Below are 23,066 nucleotides of genomic sequence, written 5' to 3' on the forward strand. Positions count from 1 at the left end.
TTAAAAGTTCCCTTTCTGGCATATTTCTGGTTAGTCCATCGCTCCCAGTCCTCCAAGTATCGGGAGACCCACGGTCCATACTTGCTACACATCTCTTCTCGCGGCGTCAAATGCTGCGGCTCACCGCGATTTGACGCTCGCTTCTGAGCAATTGAATTCCCCATAGTATGGACTATGTGTTCCCCTTGAATTCCAAGCAATTCTCACACCAGAGATGGCCAATCTCTGGTTTCGCCTGGGAGCAACTTGAGCAACAGGTTCTCTCCCTGTTGCTACCGTGTGAACCACTAAGCACACTGGAGTCAGCCAATCCCGTCACCCCTCTGTTGATTTTCACAAGGGTCAGCAAGGTTTTACTGATGTTATTCAGCACTATTGTGCTCACTCCAGCACATAGTAGAGGGAGTCACAATAGTCACACTGTCTCACGTGGTCTGGCAAGCAGCAAGGTTTTATGTTTGTTATTCAGCAATATTGTGCTCACTCCAGCACATAGTAGAGGGAGTCACAATAGTCACACTGTCTCACGTGGTCTGGCAAACAGCAAGGTTTTATGTTTGTTATTCAGCAATATTGTGCTCACTCCAGCACATAGTAGAGGGAGTCACAATAGTCACACTGTCTCACGTGGTCTGGCAAGCAGCAAGGTTTTATGTTTGTTATTCAGCAATATTGTGCTCACTCCAGCACATAGTAGAGGGAGTCACAATAGTCACACTGTCTCACGTGGTCTGGCAAACAGCAAGGTTTTATGTTTGTCCTTGCTGCCCAACAGGTCACCCGATCCTTTACTGTTGCCCAGTAGGCATTGGTCTGGTGAACATTGCCAACCCTGTGAAATCCAAACTGCAATAATTGTGCGGGTGACAAACACTTAGATCTGGCTGAGTGGACCCTTCACTGGCTTGGTCTGATAGAGGGTCCCCTCCCGATGGACTAACCTCGACACCACCATCTACAATCTCTATTGAATGGCAACTGACCGAGTCTAACTGATTGGGCTCTTCTCTGAAGTGGCACTGGGTTTGCTCTCCTGATGCCCTGATACCAAAACCGAACCTCAATGCTCTCTCTGACTCAGCCCTGGTTCCGTATACTTCAACCAAATCAGGACAACACAACTCCCTCCAGCGACAATAACACCAGGAAACCACTAGAAACACCACAGCGCAGGCTGCAACAGCAAACCCATAAGTCCACACACCACAGCTTTGCTCAGAATAGGGCGTATATTCTATGGTCATTTAGTCAAAGGAAGAAACCTGCTAGTGGCATCACCAGTTTAGCCAGTAATTTATGCAGAGTAATTTATGCAGAGTTCATTTTTACAGATTTTCGGGTTTTTGAGTTATTTGAGCCCGTCTAACCCTCAGATAGCGCTCAACACTTTCCTGCACCTGTGGGATAGGGCGGTGGCAGGGAGCAATTATTGGCAGACTCTCAAACTCGTCAGATTCCTCTGAGCTTTCTGAGTCCTGTGCCTGTTCCCCTGGTATCTGAGGATTGGATAGGTTCCAGGGTGCATTCAGCACTGGCCGAAATTTAATGCCTAATTCGCTGCACTCCCAGGGTGCTGAATACAAAGGAAATGTATAGCTGACTGGTGGCTGCAGCGAGCCAGGTGGCTTGTAAGATTCTATCACAACTGGCTTACGTTTATCTAGAAAGGTGTTTGGGATACCACAGGTTATTCTTCCTCTGACCAAATAACCAACAATACTAGATATTTTTCGTAACGGTGTTAGGCACTCAGGACATGTGTAAAATTTCTTATACAGTGTTGTACAAGCCGGACACAAAGCTGGTAAATTCACTCTCCTCCTCTCCATTCATCATCCCAGCGCACCGCAGTGACTGGCTGGCTAAATGCCTTCCACCGCGATGTATCACTGATATTTTATGCTATTAAGGTGATCAATGGAAAGGAGAAAACGACCCACCAACATATACTGGTGAACACAATGATCAGCACTAAGTGTAAACACCTATATCTTGACCAACAAAATACTTTCACTATATGCAACAGAAACTTGATAGGAACAACACAGTTTGACCTTATTTTCAGATTACACCCTGCCGAGAACACTTCGTGTCCCTATATGTTAATTTACTAACATTACTGATAGTCAGCGATACTAATTAAGAATCCTATTTTGCTCTAAAGTTCTATTAGGGATGTCCGAAGTGTCTCAACAGTATGTATCCTGAGGCGATGCTTAGAACACAAATGGCATGAGTCATTCACACATTTACATCAGAAACTGCAGCACAGTAATATATCACTTATGCTTATTCTCTATATTTTTCAAACAGCAAGCTAGTTAACAAAAAGACACGGTATGCACACAGAAAAAAGTTATAAAACATACCAGAACATACCACATTCTAATTCCAGATCCTCAGAATTGTCTGATTATTCTGAGTTGTCTAGTCCCTGCCCCACCCTCTCTTAATAGTTGAGGGATTGGGAGGCCCCAGGGGGCGACTAATTTTGACAGAAGAATATAATGCTGAGCGACTATTTCAGGCTTTGTCTGGTATTCAAGACCCAATTCTGCACACTCCCAGGGTGTTGACTATAAGGGGAATTGAGTGCTGCCTGGGAGGCGTGGCACATAGGGCCTTATTACAATTGGCCTGTATCTGTCTAGAGAGATATTGGGGGTGCCGCAGGTCACTCTCCTCCTGATCAAATATTCAACTATACTGGGTACTTTTTCCAATGATATGAGACACTCTGGGCACACTCTAAAATGTTTGTAGAGGTTAGTACAAAAACAGCATAGTTCAGGCAAGTTTAGTTTTCTCCCTTCCACACGCCAATTAAGTAGGCCCCCCCGATGAGCCCCACTATACTTTATGTAGTGTGACGTAATTTAATGTGTATTCCACCTTGGTGTTTGTTGGGAAGGAGAAAACAGTTGCCTACACATATAAGAGAACACTTAGTCAAATACAGTTATCTCTGAGCTGCACACACTAGGTACCTTGCAGACAATAAAACACCATTACACATCACCATAAGTTCAAACATATGTTCAATCTCCCTGCTACAAGTATCCCATCCAACGTTATGTTGTCTCAGGGGAGAGCCAGCCTACAAGTTCTCTGCTTTGAAGGAAGCGAATCTCCCCTCTGTCTATGAATTATGACCACGGTCTATAGATTTTCAACCTGTGGTTTCCTTCTGAAAACTTTCTCCACAGTGTGTATCCTGTGTGATTACTGTGTGTTGCAGCACCACAGGGCTATGCACACAATAGTATGCTGACTCACAGAGTTTATAATCTAGATCGGCTCTCCACCGTCGACTCCCAATACTCCGGATACCACATAGAATGTTCTCTTCAGAAATATGACATTACTCAGCATGAATCCACATATCATATACTATTGTAATGAATTCTAGTTACTCACACAACACTATACTCCATACAATAGCAACTAAGTCAGATTCCATGCACTAAGTTAATCACAGCAGACAGACGGCATGAATAACACATGTTAAATCTCAAGCACCAAGTTAATCAGAAGAAAGAGACGGTATGCATACAGGGTACAGAGTAAGAAATAGAAGATGACATACCACATATCAGGAGACCGTTGTCATGGGAGATCCTCACGGAAACCCTGCTGAGCGGAGTAGGGTTGCAACCAGCAGGGAGGTGCAAATATCAAGTAGGTGATCAAGTCTCACCTGGTACAGCGCTGTTTAAGGATTTGATATCTGGACCTCTCCACGGCTGTTTCTCCAAGGTTCCGCTCCTCAAGATGTCCAGGGTCCCTCCAGAGGTGTGCCACAAAGTCAATCGTTCATTGCCCGCGTTTCTCCACCAAAACTGTCAAAGTTATATACTGACAGTAATGACTCAAGGCACACCTCTTAAAAGGACAACTCGTTTATTTGTCATCAAGAAGCTTGTTGATGAGGCATGTGTAGGAGACAAATGCTACAATTTCACTAGTTACAATGACTTTTATCAGTTACAGTTATGCAAAAATATACATGCCTCTGGGCAGTTCAGGATGTCCATCAGTGTTACAAAAACCAATCACAGTTCAATAATCAGTGCAGACATGAAGCAGTTAACATTTAATTCTTAGAACTCTCCACCCATATTATAATGAGTTTCACCACCCACTGTTCTCTTACTCAACCTTCTGTTTAAGGTCACAAGGGGAAGTGGTCCAGTCTGGACAACACATCACTTGTCTAAATCTGTCCTTGGGGCCCCTTTTCCACTAAAAGTCAAGGAAGCTAGGACATTGCAAAATAACGGTAAATTTACTATTAGGACATGCTCAAGAACAGCCAGTGTCCCTGAACACGTACGCATTTTGTGGCCTTCTTCTAACTGAAATGATTTATACATCACCAAATGGAGCTAATTTAAAACAAAATGTCCGTTATATAAACTAGATGGGTATCCTGCTTTGTCACTACAAAGGCCCCTCGACCAGTTCTCAGCCGAGTCTATGCACTAGACAGATCAGATGCTGATGAGTCAAGGGGCATTAGGGAACAAGGCAGACCTAGCTAGCCACTTCCGCTGTGAATATTTAGCATGTGTATGAAGCTTTACACTTAGTCCCCCTTCTTTATTGATTGGTCTGATTTCCAGACTTGTGCAGCTTTGCAAGCACCATGTTAGTCTTGGTCACGCCCACTCTGCATCCACACCCCACTCTGCAGCCTCAAAGTAATAAATGGGACCCACCCCAATGTATCCCAGCGCTTTCTTCTGAGATTTTGAAGCAACGGGGCAAACTGGTGACCATAAAAGTTTTATAATTATAAATCTTGGAAGGGTTCTTTAAGTGTATTGAGAGATAAAACCTTTTTTTTTTTTTTTTTTTTTTTTTGCGATGCCTGATATTCTCCATGTGTTTTACCACTAGCTCCGCCTCCTCTAAATTCTGCCGGGATGCCGCCATCTCCTTGTCGCTCTTCTACAACAACGGTGCCCAGTCCTGTAACTGCCACGAGGCCGGCTCTGTGGGCACGAGCTGCGAGCCATACGGCGGGCAATGCACATGCAGGACCAATGTGATTGGAAGAGATTGCTCCCGCTGTGCTACAGGATTCTGGGGGTTCCCGGACTGCAGACGTGAGTTGTTGGGACGTGTGAAACTTTCCACTGTGTTATCAGCATTTGTTCTGTATTTCCTGTATTTGGACGTAGATTCTCTATGCAAAAGAGTGCATCTGTGAAAATGTTCTGCCTCCACACTCCCGCGTGTGCACATGCTCATCACTGTCACCAGCACTCAAGCAACGCACGTGCATTTGTCCAAAAGTAAATGATTGCTGCTGCAGTAATCATTCTTTAAAAAAAAGTTAAAATTTTATTTTTAAAGAGACTTTGAAGCGAAAAAAAAATTATGATATAATGATTTGTATGTGTAGTACAGCTAAGAAATAAAACATTAGCAGCAGAGACATAAGTCTAATATTGTTTCCAGTACAGGAAGAGTTAAGAAACTCCAGTTGTTATGTATGCAAAAAAGCCATTGAGCTCCACCACTTTCAAAGTCGCAGAGAGCTCTGTCTTCTGAAGCTTGTTATCTTAAATTTTATTTTTCTCTCCAGAGGACAGGTCAATAGTTCACTGGCCTGCTCTGTAAAATCATTTAGAATGCCGAGTAGTGTGTAAACTGCAAATATTAGAGAATGATGCACTGTTATAAAATACACTATATAACTGAAAATACAAATATGAGAATATTTTCTTTGCTATTAATGTTCTAGTAATTATCTGTACTACACAACCAATTCATTATATATAAAAAAAAAAAAAAATTTGCTTCAGTGTCTCTTTAAAGTTTTTTTTTTTTTTAAATTTAACTGGCACTGTCCCACAAAAAAAGTTATATTACAGTGAAGTGTTAACCCCTACCTAACTAATTAAGCCCTTATGTCACCTACACTTGGCTGTAAGATTCCTGGATCCCTGTAATAGTTGACATCCAAAGTAATCAAATATGATCACTAGGGCAACAATTCAGGGACCCAACACTTTATAGATGGATCGCTGTGCTGTTGCCTAGCAATAGATCTGTACAGCACTGGGGTCCCGAAAGTGTGTGTCCTAGCAACTGCAGCCAATTGCTACAGCGCACAGGCTAGTGATAATGGTACGCCACATGCACAACTAGTGATTAAATATGGCATACTGTATGTGGTATCATTTTAACCAGGCCAAGCCAAATAATATATTTTGAGATGTTTTTTAAGCTCAGAAAAAAATGAAAAGCAAATTTATTTGGCATTTTACGCCAAATTTTCCCCGGTAAAATGCATATGAAACTAAACAATTCTTTAAAAAAAAGCCTAGATAGTCCTGAAAAAACAATATATGTATCGCTCTGATGGCATTAAGTATTCCCAAAAAATAGTTATTGCTATATCAATAGTGACAGAGCTGACATGCCAAAATTGTCAGCAACGTATGGAATGTGAAGTGGTTACAGGTAACCTGAGGTGAGAGGGATATGGAGGCTGACATGTTTATTTACTTTTAAATAATGCATATTGCCTGGCTGTCCTGCTGATCCTCTGCCTCAAAATAGACCTTGACCAAGCAGGCTGTTCAGATGTCAATGACAAATCTGGCAAGATTAGCTGCATGCTTGTTTCAGGTGTGTGATTCAGACACTGATGACCAGAAAGATCAGCTAGACAGCCAAGCAACTGGTATTGTTTAAAAGAAAATAAATATGGCAGTTTCCATATGTCTCACACTTCAGGGTCCTTTTAAGTTATGCATGCGATACGTAGCAGAGATCATTAGCCAAACAAGTAAGATTTGTAGCAGAGCAAAGATACTGCTTATATTTGTGTAAGTAAGAGCCAATCGGTGAGCAGCGTGTTCTGTCTTGCAGCCTGTGAGTGTGGATCGCGCCTGTGTGACGAGGTGACTGGACAGTGCATCTGCCCGCCCCGTACAGTGAAACCGGACTGCACCGCTTGTCAGCCGCAAACATTTGGATGTCATCCATTGGTTGGCTGTGAGGAGTGTGATTGTTCCAGAATCGGACTGCAGAATGTTACTGAGCCCAGCTGTGACATCGAGACGGGACAATGCACGTAAGTGACAGCGCGGTGTGCCTGACGCATCACACAGAACCTGATCCTTCTTTCACAGGGAATGTATTATTATATATAGTCTTCCATAGTGCTGTGCCAGGTTTTGTGTTTCCGCTATTCCCTATATGACATGTAACAGCAGCCTGACACTATCTGCTCATCGCCATCAGGATGTCCTGTATGAAATCTGATGTACACAATTACATCTCTGCTTTATATTTATCATTTGATTATCATACTGGGAACTGTATGAAATTATCACCTATCGCGGAAAACACTCAAGAGTGAAATAAAAAGTGTTATGTTTAATATTCCAGAAAACAACTCTCATAGAATGTGACACGTTTCTCAGGACCAGGTTCCCACTTCATCAGGAAATATCAAGAGCAAAATCTCAAAAAGAGCTGTTAGCAAGCCCAGCTTGCAGCTACACTAAAAATCATTCACTGTCTCTCCCACCCCCTTACCCCCTAATTATCTAAGTTTATTTTCTCTACAGGTTTGCGTTAGTAATATACTTAGCTGATATTAGCGCTTAGGTGTTTATCCACTGGAACACACAACTAATACCAATAGAAAAAGAATACCTGACTGAAATATGAAATATATATGAGAGTAGCTTAACTGGTCTCATATGATCTGTGAGAAAGCAGTGTGTATGTGTGAGCAGTGCAGAAACAAACAGTAAATCATTCCTCTGGGAATAGTGACAGAGAAGTGGAGCCTATCTACATGGTACAGCTCTAGCCCTGACACTGACACAAGCTGTTACAAAAAGCTGATAAACAAAGCATTCCTTTCACACAAGCTGTGATCAGAAACCTCTGAAAAGCTTTCTGTTGTTGCTGGCTAAAAGCTCTTTAGGTATGTGGGCTTTACAGAAGGACAGTTTCTTTATCGTTCCTCTTTAATTATTCTCTTAAAAGTTATTTAGAAAGATTTAAATCCGTGGTAGTTGAATTAGACTTGAGTCACTGAGATGTTCAGTGCTGTACGGATAGTGAAAGCACTTTCAGAGATGAAATCGCTGGGAGCGGATATCTCTTCCGATGTAGAGTGTTTTTGCATGGAACTCTGGTGAATTCATTGGCTGCATGTTGTATTTGCCTCAGGAGACATAATAGCTGTTAATGTTACAGATGCCGGCTTTGCCTCATCAGTGCATTGTGTGGATTGTGTGACGTTATTAGACACTTGGGGGCTGCACTTGGTATTGAACCACAGATGATGCGGGGACACAACTACATGTACAATATAAGATCTCTCAAGGCTGTAAAGTTTATTACGGTATGCATGATAAACACATAAAAGCTGCTAAGTTATTTACTCCCCCTCTGGCAGCTCAAGACCCTCTGGACAAACGCCTTTCTGCGAGGCAATAATTAATGTGTGATTAATGCCACTGGAGTAATGATATCAAAGGGAACAATTAATATAGATGGTCTTATTCATGTTGCCTTAATGAGTTTTTTCCCATAGGTGTAAACCAAACATTATGGGACGTCGATGTGAGAAATGTGCTCCTGGATTCTACGGATACCCCAACTGCAAGTCATGTGACTGCAACCGGGCGGGGACTGAAGCCAGCATATGTGACCCCCTATCCGGACAGTGTCTGTGCAAGGTCAGGCCTCCTGACTGCAACTGTCACCTATCACTCCTACAATGTCACCAGTCACTCATATGTCACCTGTCACTCATACAATGTCACCGGTCTTATTCAATGTCACCTGTGTCTCATAGAGTATCACCTGTCTTATTCAATGTCACCTGTCTCTCATACAGTGTCACTTTTCACTGATACACTGTCACCTGTCTCTCACATGGTGTCACCTGTCTCTCATACATTGTCACCTGTCTCTTGTATGGTGTCACCTGTCTCTCATACATTCTCATCTGTCACTCATACAGTGTCACCTGTCACTCAAACAATGCCACCTACCACTCATACATTGTCACTCTTCTCATATAGTGTCACTTTTCACTGATGCAATGTCACCTGTCTCTCATACAATGTCATCTGTCACAGTTTCATCTATAGGATAGGCGTGCATGTAATTAATTGTATAGAAACATAACTGACGTTATACTGCAACATGCATGTAATCAGTAAACATATTCTCGCCTATAGGAAAATGTTGAGGGTCCCACTTGTGACCGCTGCCGCCTGGGGACTTTCTATCTGGATCCCGATAATGCCAAAGGTTGTACCCGTTGCTTCTGCTTCGGAGCCACGGACCGCTGCCACACCTCATCCAAGCACCGCTCCCAGGTAAAGCATTGCAGCAGCCCTGCACACGGAATAACAAATCTTTATTGTACATGTACTGATAGCACATTGCTGTGTACTGACTTGCTACATACATAATTGTCAAAGATGGTTAAAGTGGCCACACGTTACAACCAAACCATGTGATTGCACTGCAACTCACAAAAACAATCATTTGTATGGAAAATGGAAAATCAATCGGGTAGTGGTTATTGATTTCCCCCACTCAATCTTCACCATCAGAAATCATATTAGGAACCGATTGTAATGCTACTTATAGCATCATTCACCTTGGTGTAGTACAGTGTTGTAGTGCTTGAAGGTAATGTACCATTGTGCCTGACCACCCTTTTGTCCAATAAGCTGCCTGGAGTCGATCAAAAGTTTATTGATCACATTTTAAAGTGTACCAGAGTAAAGTACTGTATATTCCTGCATGTAAGACTACTTTTTAACCCTTGAAAATCTTCTGAAAAGTTAGGGGTCGTCTTATACACCGGGTATCATTGATGCTGGGTGATACCCCCTATCCTGTTACCGTCTCTCAGATCTTGCTGCTGAGGACTGTAGTGAAGCGGCGCAGGCGCATATGGGTGAGTTCTGAGAGGCAGAGAGGGAGGTAAATAGGATACAAGGGTGGGCCAGAGGGGTGAAAGAGGCGTATTTTATGGGCACAGCGTGATCTATTCTTCCATACTGCTCTGATAAACGGAGACAGGGAGAGCTGACCAATCCACTTAGGGAGAGGGAGAGTTCACCAATCCAACCAGTCAGTTGACTATATACTGTTATATACTGGATACCACATACAGTACAGCACCAGTATATGATTTTTTTTTTATTTGGTGTACGTTGGAAGAGGGGTAGTCTTATACGATGAGTATATCACAAACTCTATATTTTAACTGGAAAAGTTGGGGGGTCGTCTTATACACCCAGTCGTCTTATACTCCGGAATATACAGTAAATTAAAAGATTTACACATACCTGGAGTTTCCTCCAGCCCCATGTGCACGGATTGCTCCCACGCTGCCATCCTCAGTCTTCTGGATCCTCGGTATGAAGCAGGTGGTTTCAGCCACAGAACTCACTGACGGGCATCAAAGACATCCCATAGCAGCAATTTTATGTGCATAACGGTAATGACTTCTCCCTCAGAATTGTGATGGCTCGGAGGGGGGATAGTATTTAACGCCACCGGGGGTTTTGTGGCAGCAGGGAGGGCCATCATTTGGCTCGCCCTGCTCCCAACTCACAGACGGGCCGTACATTACATCTGCCAGAGAGAGAAGGAGAGAATGCACCGCACTTGCGCAGACTGGCAGCGACTGCCCAAAGTTACAGGACCTGGTACCGAAGCTGCAGACGGCTGAGGACAGCAGCGTGGGAGCGATCCATGCAGATGGGGCTGGAGGAAGCCCCAGGTATGTATAAATCTTTTAATTTATTTCATCTTTAGTACACTTTAAGGTCAAAATTTAGGGGTCAGTAGATGAAAGTGATTGAATATGTCAAAAATATTGACCTGTGTATAGCAATTAAAGTTTTCGTGTGTATAGTGGAATAAACAGTGTACAACCAGATACTTTAAGGACAACTATCTCGAAAATGTGTAAAATTTAAAATACGTGTATTAGTTGTGCATTTGTCCCACAGTTGAATGCTCTATACATTTATTTTTTTTCCTATGGGGCTGCCACTTACAGTAGCTAGTAAAAATCTGACAGGTATGACAGATTTTGGACTAGCCCATCTCCTCATGGGGGATGTTTAGTATTACCCTTATTCTTTTCAATAGCACTGTATGGAAAGGACCCATACAATGTTGTTGGAAAGCCAGTCTCTTTCTGTTCACACTACTCTGGCAGTTGGATGGCTCCACTGCCATTCAGGGACTGCTTTTGAAAATAAAGGCATTCCTGATCATTCCCCATGAGGAGATAAATTAGTCCTTAACCTGTCAGATCTGTCACATTTCTAGTGCCTACTGTAAGTGACAGGAACGCAGGAAAACAATAATTAATACTGCATTTTAATCTTTAACAAATGTACAACTAATGCACGTGTATTTAAAATTTTACACATTTTCAGGATAATGGTCCTTTAAAGCAGCGTTCTCCAACACTGTCCTCAAGGCCCACCAACAGTACATGTTTTGCAGAAATCCACACACAATCACAGGTGAGGTAATTAGTGCATCAGCAGAGCTGATTAACTACCTCTGTGGATTTCCACAAAACATGCACTGTTGCTGGGCCTTGAGGACAGGGTTGGGGAACACTGCAGTGTAAGGATGAATTGCAAATCTTTTTTTTTTCCTTTATTATTATTATTATGCCTGTACGGAATACCACTGACCACTACTAATGGGCGATATTACTTGAAAGTAGATAGTTGGGCTAGTATACAAGTCAGTACATTTCTGCATCCAGCCCATCTGTTGCTCTCCATGCTAGACAAACGGTAACAGACCCATTTAGGAAGCGTTCCTGAGAATATGGTTGATTATGGAGCTGTCATAGATGATCACTATAGTGATGTTCTGTAGTGATGGTAATGATAATGAGCTAACATAAATGATACACCATAGAGATGTTCTATTTGCGATGGGACTTATAATGATAATGGGTGGCCTGTAACTTCACACATGGGGAAGAGTATTGGCTGTTCCAGTACTTGCACCCAGTGACCGATGTGTTCCGTGTTTTGTACAGTTCACCGATATGCGAGGATGGATTCTGATTGGAGGAGATCGCCAGGAAGTGGAGATCTTGGAACGACCTAGTGATGCCCTTGTTGAGGCAGATCTGAACGACGTTCCTGATGTCTACCAAGAATTCTACTGGCAAGCACCGCGTACCTACCTCGGAGATCGGGTCAGCTACAGCCTCATTTTATCTATCATTCTCTTACTTCTCCATTAGTTACACTAACAAGGGCATAGATGTTGCCTCTGCACTGGGGCCCAAAAAGTACGGCACCAGGTGCAGTGCTAGTCATGCTGGGAGCTGATAAGCTCCTCTCACCCTCTTTGCAGGAACTTCCAGAAATGGAAGGGGGGGATGCACATGACTCATGGAGAGATGAATTACGATGTAACGGGACCTTAGTAGATTTTGGGCCCTCCTTGTCGTCCTTTTGGTAAGATGCAGTGAAGAGAGGTCAAAGAAGGTGGCAGATGGGCCCCTTGGCACCTGTTAGACCCCAAGCACCTGCCTAGGTTGCCTGGTGGATGATCCTGCTCTGCTCGTGTAGCAGTGCCCTGGACAGCCCACAGCTAAAAAGCATATTCATGGGGGAGGGGCCAGAGAAAGGAGCTGGCCAGAAAATAATAATAATAATTTGGGTCCACTTTAACACAGTTTTTTTATTATGTACTTTACCATCACAGGCTCAAGTTATATTGCCCAAGTTTACTTTAGGGTCACCTTATAAGCTAAACGTCACCCGTGGTGACAGCTAGACCCACGCAATCAGACCAGCATTGTTCTTTGAAATTAAATGAGCATTATTGTTAATTCCCAGTGAGGTGTGAATATTTAATTTCTATGGGGAAATGAGGGAAGGAACAAGGGACCTTGAATTCAAAGGGGAATACAGTAGTGATTATCAATTTCAGTGAATCATTATTCACCAGCCAGTTGAGCTTCAGATGAGGGAAGGTTGTACAAACACACACTCACTGGCCAGTCTAACTGCCTGGTAGGATTGGGTGATGATCATCCTATGGCTGGGTGTAGCTGGGCATCTGAGAGGTTATCTTGGGGGCACAGCTGAGTTTTTCCAGTTGTCAGTTATATACATTTAAAGGTGGCCATACATGAGTTGATCTGCCACCAGATCGACCATTGGATACACCCCTCTCTGATGGCATTTATTATTATTATTTAGTATTTACAGCATATAGCGCCGACATCTTCCGCAGCACTGTACAGAGTATATATATAGTCTTGTCACTAACTGTGCCTCAAAGGAGCTCACAATCTAGTCTGTACCATAGTCATATGTATATATTGTGTAGTGTATTGCATCTGATCAAAGAAGGATCTATTGCCTGGCCACACATGCAGACAGATTTCCAATAGATATAAAAAATAAAAGCATACCTATCCTGTGGATTTAGTGTTCACTGTCAAATGTAGGAGAAATGTGATATGGAAAAAAGGAAAACCGTATTTTTGCTGGTTTCCATCTTTACTGTTTCTCTGTGATGTCAAAAGTGACATCACTTCTGCCCTTTTCTTCCTATTATTTTTAACCCAGCGCTGTGTTCATTTTCTCTCCCTCCATACTACCCCAGCTTACTTTTCCTCCCACATCAAACATCACCTAGACAACAGGCTTAGATCACTGTGTAAACTCGTCAAAGGGAGGAGGACATAATTACTTTCTGGACTAATGCTGGGAATACACGTTTCGTTTCTGCCATGCGTTTCTGCTCTCGATCGTTTTTGCAGCTTGATTTTAGCTCTCGATTCATCTCCCGATTCTTATCTTCCTCTCGATTTTCTTATCTTTTTCCGTTCACTCCTATCAGAAATTGAGTGGCAAAAGAATTGAAAGGGAGATCGGGCATGTCGGAAATTATCTATCAAACCATCTAATCAGCTGCAAAACAAACCGTGTATTCCCAGCATTAGTGTCCTTATGTTATCTGAAATAGGAAGCTTTCTGTTATTTGCATGCTGAATTAAAGGGACTCCGAGCAGTACAGAAACTATGAAAAGATACATATCATTTTAAAGCTCTCTTTCTCCTCTTTCCAATGATATATAAACCACCGCCCTACGCCTTTTAGTTTTCGCTATTTTCGCAATCGAAATTGCCGCGGCCACGACTTCGATCGCGAAAATAGAGAAAACTAAAAGGCGTAGGGCGATGATTTAGGGGTCGCCAGAAAGAGGAGAAAAAGAGCTTTAAAATGATATCCATCTTCCCATAGTTATATTGTATTACACAGGGCGACTTTTTCTCAAAGTCAGGAGCTCCATTCAGCAGGAAAAAGTTGCCCTGTGTAATACAATATAACTATGGAAATATGGATATCATTGTAAAGCTCTCTTTCTCCTCTTTCTGACGACCCCTAAATCGTCGCCCTACGCCTTTTAGTTTTCTCTATTTTCGCACTCGAAGTCGCGGACGCGGCAATTTTGATCGCGAAAATAGAGAAAACTAAAAGGCGTAGGGCGGTGGTTTATATATCATTGGAAAGAGAAGAAAGAGAGCTTTAAAATGATATGAATCTTTCCATAGTTTCTGCACTGCTCAGAGTCCCTTTAAGCTTGTTACCGTTGCTAAAAAAGGGAAAAAAATAAACAAAAAAACAAAAAAAAATTTCCCACAATCCTGCTGACACTGCAGGTAGACAAGGGAACCAGATCAGGTAAAAAGAAAAAAAAATGAGGGACCTATAGGGACCTGTTTTAGCTAAAAATTAGTTTATATATTTTTGGAGCACTATTTCTTTAGCAATTATTTATTTTAGGGGGGTTTTTACAACACCTTTTAAATCACTGTAGAAAAGCACTGACACTATATAAATAAGTAGAACTAATAATTCCCCTTGTTGTAGGAACACTAAATCAGTTATCCTTTATAAGTGTTTTGACTGGAAGTCTTGAAAGCTATGAGGATCAGTTGGGTAGAAATGCTGCCATCGTCCTGTGTGACATGAGAGTGCCACTGATCTTGTCTCTTTGTGGTCTCAGGTGGCCTCGTACGGTGGGTTCCTGAGGTATGAGCTCTATTCTGTGGCCATCAGAGGAGACGGCATCTACATTCCTGTGGAGCGCCGGCCGGACGTTATACTAAAGGTAAGCGTGTTGTGTGCGTTTCCAGAGATAGTTCCCTTCACTCTGTATCCCAGAGAAAGCTGATGGATGTGTTGTTCTCCTGCAGGGGAATCAGATGACCATTGCCTTCCTGGAAGACAGGTACCCTTTACCAGGAGTGAGTCATCAGGGCCAGATCCAGCTCATAGAGGTGAGACTAGCCGGCTGTCACAACTATAACCATAGGGAAGAGACTGAACCAAGACTTGCTGCCTTCCTTCAGGATATCCGTCTTAAAACCTTCTCTCACCCCCAGGGTAATTTCATCCACATCGGGACGAACCACCCCGTCTCCCGAGAGGACATCATGATGGTTCTGGCCAACCTGGAGCAGCTGCAGATCCGAGCCTTGAATTCCCAGTCTTCCACTATGGTGTCCTTGCGCCACGTGGTCCTGGAGATTGGCCAGGATAGCAGTACTGGAGTGAGAGCCAACAATGTGGAGCTGTGTATGTGCCCAGCCAACTACCGAGGAGACTCCTGCCAGGTACGAACAGCCCTTCGAAGGGCATCAGAGAAATAAGCCACGTCCAGCCAGGCCGCGCCACCCATCATTCCAAGTGAGGTGGCTTCCTCAGGCGGCAAAAGCTTGGGGGCAGCACCAGGCAGAAACAGGAAGTAAAGAGTGTGCCTGGCCAACCTATACTGGGGGAAACCGTACCTAGCTACCAACACTGAGGGCAGCTATAACTGGCTCCCTACCTATACTGAGGGTGTTTTTTGTGTTGCCACTGCAGCTATAACGTGCGGTGCAAATTGACGGGTGCTGTGCGATCATTCCAAATGGGGGGAGGAAGGGGGGGGCGCACCCTCGCACACCCTCACAAGTTTGCCTCAGGCAGCAAAAAAGTCTAGAACCGGCCCTGCGTCCAGCATGAGTCGCTGGCGTATAATAATGGGGGTCCAATCTGGCATGCTTCCTTCTGCCTTCTATGGTTCCGTCTGGTACCTTTTCTTCATTTATTTCTGCATATGTTTTTTTCTGTGGCATGACCAGAGTATGTGAAATCTGAGGGGTGGACATGTGACATGATGAGATAAACGTGTATTTACAGTACAAAACATATTAATAACCAAGCTGTGTTACTTGTTTTATTTTGCTGCCTGAAAGAGTTAATTTCTAGGCATGGAAGTGACAGCTTCTGGCTTGTCAGTACTTTGTTGGGAATATAGTAAACATCACTGTTAAGCAAATTACAGCCATAAAAGTTTTACTGGCAGAATACAACTTCAGAGGGCAGGGGAAGATAAAATACATGAACTATTGACCTTTTTCTAACTCGGCTGATGGCTGCTGGGGACTTGCAGAAGCCCCTGGTAAGTGAAATTGTTTGTTTTAATATTATCTTCAGTTGCTCTTTGAATATAATAGAAAATCCTGGGATACTTAAAGGGGCTCTGATCTCTACTCAAAATAAAAAGTTTAACTTACCTTGGGCCTCCTCCAGCCCACCGTAGGGGGCGAGGTCCCCCGGCGTCCTCCTGGCTCCTCTCCGTGTGCGTCCACCAGCCCCCCGTTACCGGGCCAGCTTTTCTTGGTTAATGATGCACGCGTCATCACGCCGGCTGCTTCGCGTCATCACGGCGGCCGGCGTGACAGGTCCGCGTGGACTATGGCGGCCGGCGTAATGACGCGTGCATCATTAACCAGGAAGAGCCACTCGACACCGGGCCGGGTGTCGGGTGGCTCTTCCTGGTTAATGATGCACGCGTCATCACGAGGGCCGCCATGGTCCACGTGTCGCCGGTAACGGAGGGACGGCGGACGCACACGGAGAGGAGCCGGGAGGACGCCGGGGGACCTCGCCGCCTACGGTGGACTAGAAGACGCCCAAGGTAAGTGAAACTTTTTATTTTTAGTAGAGCTCGGAGCTACTTTAAACATTTTTAGGAGTAGGAGGAAAAATATAATTATTAATCTCATCAGTTTATTTTCATCTAAGGTTCTTTTAAGCCACAGTTTGTTTGAAGAAAGTGATGTAATTGAAAACAGAGATGTTATTACCCAGTCACTTTTTACCCCCTGTAGGAGTGTGCTCCCGGCTTCTATAGAGATAAGGGTCTTTTCCTGGGGAAATGCGTTCCGTGCAACTGCAGCGGTCATTCCGACCAGTGCTTACCCGGGACAGGCACTTGTGTGGTGAGTATTACACCTGTTGTCCTGCAGAGGTCGTCTCCTTCCCTGCCAGACATTCACCGCTTACCTGTCTCTTCACCAGAAATGCCAGCACAACACTGAAGGAGATCAGTGTGAACGATGTAAGGATGGGTTTGTGGCTAATGGAACGTTCGGAGGATCATTGCACTGTGTTGCCTGCCCCTGTCCCCTCTCCATCCCTTCTAATAAGTGAGTTTCTCCCACTCTTATGATCTGCGATGCTATTGGCTCATTTCCACCTGTAACCTCATTATTTGCACTCTTGTTTCAGTTTTGCCATTGGATGTGTACAGAGGGGCTTTGCTACTCAGTGCCTGTGTAAGCCCGGCTATGCTGGAGCCAAGTGTGAGCGGTAAGTATGCAGCTGTCACCTCTTGCCCAGGGGCATAGCAATAGGGGTTGCAGAGGTTGTGACCGCATCGGGGCCCAAAGGGCCCTCCCTCAACTACAGTCTCTATTGCAGTGCTTTCCAACCTGTGGTACGCATACCGCTGGTGGTACTTTGCTGTTGGCCAAGTGGTGCACATCAGGTTTGCCTGCCACTTCATTGGCTGCCTGCCACTTGTCCTAGTCCCGTCCTGCCTCCACAAAGTTCTGTTCCCCCTTCATCGCTCCTCGCTGTGCTGTCCTGTTGCATACTTCAGACCTCAGATCAGCAGTGAAGGGACAGCCAGGAGAACAATGCACAATGACAGAGTGTATACAGGAAGTGACATCACTGCTTACTTCCTGTATTTGAAGTATACACGCCATCACTGTGCACCTGTTTGCCTGGCTGTCTCTTCACTGTGGCCAGGTTACCACTGATCTCAGGTGTGAACAATTCTGCATGGCAGCACAGAGAGGAGTGAGCAAGGGGGGAACAGAACTTTGTGGTGAGTCACTGCCCAACTCTCTGGTGATTGGGTGAGGCTGCCTATATTGAAGCAGGGGAGGGAGGAACTGGAAAGGCTACCAAGGCTAACTATATTGGCCAATAATGGCAATCTGTAGACTAGCAATCTAATTTTAATCCTTTTCCCCATGCCCCACCAGTACCTCCTTCTCCCTCATGCCCCCCTTTTCTCAAAGTGTACCTATAAGAGAAATGTGCCCCTGGGGGTACTTACCTTGGGAGAGGAAAGCCTCTGAATCCTAAAGAGGCTTCTCCCTTCCTCCTCAGTAGAGAGCCTCCAGGACCGGGACACCCCCCCCCTCCCCCCAAGATCTCCTTGTTGGCATGTGTGCATGTGCAGTAGTAGCTCTCCTCTCAAGCTCTGGTGGAAACAGCCGAGTTCTCTACTGCTCTACTGTGCAGGCACACTGGTGGTATCGCGCTACTATGCAGGCACACTGATGGTACTTGAACATTTTCATGAGATAAAAGTGGTACAATTAGGAAAAAGGTTGAAAAGCTCTGCTCTATTGGTCCTGTGCTCATAATAACCACTTCTATAGATACTTTGAATAGTGGTTATCATTAACAAACTGTTCTTGTTCTTCTAACACTGCAGTTGCCATTGGCAGATTTTGGTCCACCGTTACGGTGCACCAAAATCTGCGTAGCTAAGGTGTTGTGGGCCCTGTGGCATACTACGGCGTAGCTAAGGTGTTGTGGGCCCTGTGGCATACTACGGCGTAGCTAAGGTGTTGTGGGCCCTGTGGCATACTACGGCGTAGCTAAGGTGTTGTGGGCCCTGATGCAAGTTTTACAATGGGGCCCCCCAAGCACTCTATACATAACAATCAATACGATTGTTATGTATAGAGTGCTTGGGGGGCCCCATTGTAAAACTTGCATCAGGGCCTACAACACCTTAGCTACACCACTGCTCTTGCCTTAAGCTACATACAACAACAAGACATTTGTAAAACACTTCTCTACAACAGGGCCCAAAGCGCATAAGCTTGTCAGGTTGTACAGGTTCCAGACTAAACATGTGGCTTTTAAGTTTTGATTTAACCATCTCCAGGGTTGGAACTGTCTTGGTTGGGTATGGCACAGTGTTCCAAAGGGTAGGGGAAACATGACAGAAAGCTCAGTCTCTAAAGGTTTTTAGTTGGACTTTTGGGGATGGTCAAGTTATTAGATCCTGTTGATCTGAGGTTGTGAGAGGTGTGACTCACTTGCAACAAATCCTTCAGGTATCTGAACCCTAGATTGTGTAGATACGTGAATGTTAGCATGCCAGTTTTGAAGAGGGGTCTCCATTTTAGTGGTAGCCAGTGTAGTGAGCAAAGGATTGATGTTATGTGGCTATGGCAGTGTTGGCTTGTTAACAGCCTTGTGGCAGCATTCTGTACCAGCTGTAGGCAGTGTAGGCCTTTATATACTTCCAGTTTTGATTTGCCAATCTTGAGGGCAAACATACTTTCAATACTATGAATATATTGTGTAGGTAAGCTCTCATACTACATGGAGGTATTGGTCAATCAAAATTAGATGTATGCCCCCTTAGAAGCCATTGAGAATGTGTAATATTCAATAATACTCTTACTCAGAATAACCCCTCTGGTAGAACAGAAAATCCAGATGTAATTGGGGGTGGAGTGACTCAGTAAAGTGCTGGATGGTTGCTAGAGGTGTCTGGAGTCCTGCAGACTGCGGTGTCTGACAGTTGCCGATAGGTGCACGGTGGTGGATCCAGTTGGAGCTAGGGATGAAGCTGGAACGATCCTGGTGGTATGACGTGTCACATTGTCCCATCAGCCATAAGGAAGACCATCAATATGAACAAGTGTCCTTGATCAGCAAGGATGGAGAGATAAATATCAGCTGAATGTTCTTACCATAGAAATCAAGGGACCCAGATTATACCAAGCTAATGTGAGTCATGGGGCAGATCCAGTGCTGAGCGTACACAGACGCAGGATCGATCTGTTACTGGTGTTTATACAACATCATTGTCCTACCTGCTCTTCACATACTTTCCATTTCATCTTATATCTAGGCATTTGTAAAAACATATTGCAGAAAGCGAAAAAAGCATGCAGTGAGTTTGAAAACAAAGCTTTGCAAGACAGAGATGAGGGGGAAAGGGCTGAGTTGGGAACCCCTCCTACCCCAAGCTGTGTAATGTGTGCAGAAATGGACATTAGTGTAGTTGAGGGGACCAGCGGCCACTCCCTGCTCCGCAGCATTGTGGTCGTAACCAGTAATTTGTAAGCAATAGGGGACCCTGCAGGAAACACTATCCACGGGAGTCGGGACCCACCGAATAGGTTTAGTATAGTTCTGCAGCCGGAGATGGTAGCTGAAGGGAACACCTTGCCCGAAGCCCAGGGGGAGGATCCTGCTGTGCAAATTTAGCTTTAGTGTTCCCTCTGGATCCTCTATTCCTTACAAATAAGTGGCCACGACCAAATTACCATGAGCAGAAAGTGGCCATTGGGCTATGAGATTTCCCTCTGGGTCCCCTCAACTAGACTAGCACCCCTGGGCATGCAATCACCCCTGAAGGAGTTCTGGGTATTTTGCTGACAGAGAGAGTGGTATGGAAAGTCCTATGGCTCACACAGTAATACACAGTGCGCCAGTCTGTGTAATGTGTGCAGATATATGCCCCTGGGCACGCGATCACCTCTGGAGGATGTCTGGGTATTCTGCTGACAGAGAGAGTAGTACGGGGAGTTCTAGGGTGTGCCAGTCTGTGTTATGTGTGCAGACATATGCCCCTGGGCACGCGATCACCTCTGGAGGATGTCTGGGTTTTCTGCTGACAGAGAGACTGGTACGGGAAGTCATATGCTTGGCACTGTAATATAGGGTGTGCCAGTCTGTGTATTGCCCAAATACAAAGTGGGATGAAATTGTACATCAGTGACCTAGTCGCGGGCCAATCTTGTTGTCTATTGGGCACCATCCTCCCTATACAGTTCCTGGTGTTTAGAGCTTTCCCCCTACCTCCCCATATGGCTTCCCTGGTGATCTAGGGATTCACCTCCAATATAGCTTCCCTAGTGGTCTATAGTGGGCCAAGCATAATGCAATGTGGGGAAAACACTTGAGGGCCAAATTTAATGGCTCTGAGGGCCAAATTTGACCCAAGGACTGGAGTTTGACATGCATGGTGTAATGTGATCAGAAATCTGCCCCTGGGCACGCCTTCACCTCTGGAGGAGTTCTGGGTATTCTTCTGACAAAGTGAGTGGTATGGAGAGTCCTATAGTGTGCCAGCCTGTGTAATGTGTGCAGAAATCTGCAGGAGTTCTGGGTATTTTCCTGACGGGGGGTGGGGGGTGGGTTATGGGTGGCACAGTAATATAGAGTGTGCCGCTACATACCCCCAGCTGGCAGGTTATTATAATTGATGTATCTGTGCAGGTTTTTATAGGTGATGTATCTGTGCTCTGTTTCATGGTTAGATGACTGTCTGTGTTTGGTTTCTTCCTGTATAGCTGTGCCCCAGGTTATTATGGGAATCCCATGGTAATAGGAAGCTCCTGTCTACCCTGTGACTGCAATGGGAACACCGACTCCAACATGATATTTAACGAGTGCGACCCCCTGCTGGGCACGTGTTCCGGCTGCATGTTCAACACTGCCGGGCCACACTGCGATGTGTGCGCTCCTGGCTTCTATGGAGACGCCCTCACCGCCAAGAACTGTACCAGTAAGTGTGGAGGCCACCCGTTATCTCATGCCCTATGCTGTACAAGTGGGCTGGTTATCTTCCTCCATCACTATTGGAGAAGAAGATATTAAGGTGGCCATACATGATTCAACAATTTTCCTTTTTTGATAAAAATGATCGTTTCTTTAGAAAGAACTTTAAATATTTTTTTCTTTCGATCAAGAAATAAAAAGATTAAGGGCCCGTTTCTACTACTGCGGAAACCAGGCCGAATTCGGAGAGTTTCCTCGCAGGCGAACCGCGCGGGGAAACTGCCATAGGAAACGATGGCGCCGCCGGCCGAATCGCCTACCTTAGCGATTCGGCCGACATTGCCGTCAGTTTCCGTGCGGGAGGCTTCGAATCCCATAGACGTGCATTGCACGGCTCATGGGATTCGTCAGCGTTCCCGCTGACCAGAAACTGCCACCGCGCATCTCGCAGCAGCGTGCGGTGGTTAGTGGAAACGGGCCCTGAGTGTAAGTGTTGGAATGTAAAAGGCTCACCTATCTGCCAACGCGACTCCTGGCCTCAGGTGTGCTCTGTCACTGTGAACGCCTGTACCATGTGACACCTTTGCCACCAGATATGGTAAAACGATTTCTCTCTGAAAAAAAATGATTTAGGATGGAATCAATTCCCATCACACATTGCACAGGGAATCTATTGAAAATTGATGGAAATTCAGCACTGCATTGTTCCATGTAGTGCAATGCTATGGAACTGCAGCACTGCAATATTCTATGCGGTGCAATGCTATGGAACTGCAGCACTGGACTGTTTTATGCAGTGCATCGTGATGGAACTGCAGTACTGGACTATTCCATGCACTGCTTTGCTATGGAACTGCAGCACTGGACCTTTCCATGCAGTGCTACGTATGGAACTGCAGCACTGGACTGTTCCATGCAGTACAACGCTATGGAACGGCAGCACTGCACTTTCGTGAGTCATCGATTAACCTCCGATCCTCCGCCCCTAATTGATCTAGATCTTCGGTCCTGTCCTAACGTTACTTTTCATGTATTTTTGGTCAAAATTTACTGAAAGTCAACAAATCGGACATTTGGTGCAATCAATTTCCTGCAGATCTATAACATCTGCAGAGAATCGGGCAGGAAAATGAATG

At 44.7% G+C, this 23,066-nt stretch overlaps 1 protein-coding gene across 1 annotated transcript in view; it reads left to right on the plus strand.

The window, feature by feature from the left end:
* Positions 1-23,066, plus strand: part of LAMA5 (laminin subunit alpha 5) — a 332,936-nt gene that overhangs the window by 221,012 nt on the left and 88,858 nt on the right. The window contains exons 34-45 of the mRNA XM_068264501.1: positions 4,900-5,108; positions 6,883-7,087; positions 8,567-8,711; positions 9,219-9,359; positions 12,071-12,232; positions 15,065-15,169; positions 15,255-15,338; positions 15,444-15,674; positions 17,217-17,327; positions 17,407-17,534; positions 17,617-17,697; positions 21,723-21,937. Coding sequence (XP_068120602.1) covers positions 4,900-5,108; positions 6,883-7,087; positions 8,567-8,711; positions 9,219-9,359; positions 12,071-12,232; positions 15,065-15,169; positions 15,255-15,338; positions 15,444-15,674; positions 17,217-17,327; positions 17,407-17,534; positions 17,617-17,697; positions 21,723-21,937 — 1,817 coding nt within the window. The remainder of the gene's footprint in view (positions 1-4,899; positions 5,109-6,882; positions 7,088-8,566; positions 8,712-9,218; positions 9,360-12,070; positions 12,233-15,064; positions 15,170-15,254; positions 15,339-15,443; positions 15,675-17,216; positions 17,328-17,406; positions 17,535-17,616; positions 17,698-21,722; positions 21,938-23,066) is intronic.

This window comes from Hyperolius riggenbachi, chromosome 12 (assembly GCF_040937935.1).
Source record: "Hyperolius riggenbachi isolate aHypRig1 chromosome 12, aHypRig1.pri, whole genome shotgun sequence".
Lineage (NCBI taxonomy): Eukaryota > Metazoa > Chordata > Amphibia > Anura > Hyperoliidae > Hyperolius > Hyperolius riggenbachi.